At 47.6% G+C, this 1,833-nt stretch overlaps 1 protein-coding gene across 1 annotated transcript in view; it reads left to right on the forward strand.

Annotated features, from left to right (window-relative positions):
• The window catches only part of LOC102769937 (spindlin-2-like), a 4,732-nt gene extending 2,916 nt beyond the window's left edge, over positions 1 to 1,816 (forward strand). Inside the window, exon 2 of the mRNA XM_006773707.2 lies at positions 449 to 1,816. Within this exon, the coding sequence (XP_006773770.2) occupies positions 471 to 1,250 (780 nt within the window). The 5' untranslated portion in view covers positions 449 to 470 and the 3' untranslated portion in view covers positions 1,251 to 1,816. The remainder of the gene's footprint in view (positions 1 to 448) is intronic.
• The last annotated feature ends 17 nt before the right edge of the window (positions 1,817 to 1,833 follow it).

Genomic DNA, 1,833 nt, shown 5'->3' on the forward strand with positions numbered 1-1,833 from the left:
TGTCTGGGTGATGTCTGTTCCATCTGTTAGTTGTATTTTTGAAGGGGTTGTGCGAGGCAGCAATCTCTGGTGTTTACCTATGCCGCCATCTTGGTTTTTCCCAGCATTCTTTTCTAAAAAAATATTTCTTTATTAATTTGGAAAGGAAGGGAGACAGAGAGAGAGATAGAAATATCAATGATGAGAGAATTATTGATCGGCTGCCTCCTGCACACCCCTCACCCCCATCCAGCCCACAACACAGGCCTGTGCCCTTTTCCTGAATCCAACCCAGGACCCTTCAGTCCTCAATACGATGCCTTATCAACTAAGCCAAACCAGCCAGGGCGATAACCAGTATTGTTGCTGGACTTATCTGAATAATTTGGGCAGCAGTGTACCTGGTGCCCAGCGACTTTGCGATAGAGAAATTAATTCATGCTAGAATATACTAAATGTTTCTTTCTAGCCTCTTTCCTCCCCCTGCAGGTATGAAGACCTCTCACAAAAAGGTATCTGCAGAGCAAGAAACCGGGGACACAGTCAGTCACCACACTGGATCTGCAAATGTGAAGAAGAAAAAAACATCTCAAAAGAAGCAGAGGGGTAGACCTTCGTCCCAGCCCCCCAGGAACATCGTGGGCTGCCGGATTGCCCACGGATGGAAGGAGGGCGACGAGCCCGTCACCCAGTGGAAAGGGACCGTTCTGGATCAGGTGCCTATAAACCCGTCTCTCTATCTGGTGAAATATGACGGGATTGACTGTGTCTATGGACTGGAGCTTCACACAGATGAAAGGATTTTAAAACTTAAAATCCTTCCTGATAAGGTGCCATTGTCTCGAGTCAGAGATGCGCGCCTTGCCAACACCATCATTGGCAAAGCGGTGGAGCATATGTTTGAGGGCGAGCAGGGTTCTAAGGATGAATGGAGAGGGATGGTGTTAGGCCAAGCACCAGTCATGAGATCGTGGTTTTATATTACCTATGAGAAAGATCCTGTGCTGTACATGTACCAGCTTCTGGATGACTATAAGGAAGGAGATTTGCGTATCATACCAGAGCCCAATGAGCCTCCTCAGGCCGAGAGGGAGCCAGAAGGAGTTGTAGATGGCCTGATAGGCAAACACGTGGAATATACCAAAGAAGATGGCTCCAAACGGACAGGCAAGGTTATTCACCAAGTCAAAGCCAAACCTTCTGTGTATTTTATTAAGTTTGATGATGATTTCCATATCTATGTCTATGATTTGGTGAAAAGGTGCTCTTAGGGTACAATTTGCCACATTTGTGGAGGCAAATGTTTGATTTGGAGGCAGAAAAAATGTAGCTTTTAATGTATAGAAAGCTTTAGACTCCCTTTGCCAGCACCGTCGCCAGCATAATGTTGATTTGTTCTGAAAAATACAAATGTGTGTGGACATGCCATGCTGTGTGGAAGGACTTTATCATGTTGAAGAGACTGGGTGTGTTTGGTGGATGGGCATGAAAGGAAGGGACAGCTGTAGATTCAGGCTGTGAATAAAGTGCAGCTAGCATCATAATCAGTCATCTAAAAATGGAAGAGGACTTAGCTGGCCTGGTCTAGGAAGGAGGGAGGAGAAGGAACTAGAGATGGGCTGTGGGGGGAGGGCAAAGGGGAGGTGACTGCTTAGGAAGAAGTGGGGAGGGCCAGAAGTGGAGGGGCTTCCTGGGGGGAGGGATGTCTTAGCAGGGGGCGGCACCCAACTGGGAGGAGATGAGAATAACAGAGGGAGGGAGCTCTTGGGGCTGAGAGGAAAACAGACTGAATAGCTTGAGTAGAGCGGGGCACAAAGATCTCAGAAGAGGTCCAGAGCAAGGGGAGGAAGACAA

The sequence above is a fragment of the Myotis davidii genome, unplaced genomic scaffold (assembly GCF_000327345.1).
Source record: "Myotis davidii unplaced genomic scaffold, ASM32734v1 scaffold546, whole genome shotgun sequence".
Lineage (NCBI taxonomy): Eukaryota > Metazoa > Chordata > Mammalia > Chiroptera > Vespertilionidae > Myotis > Myotis davidii.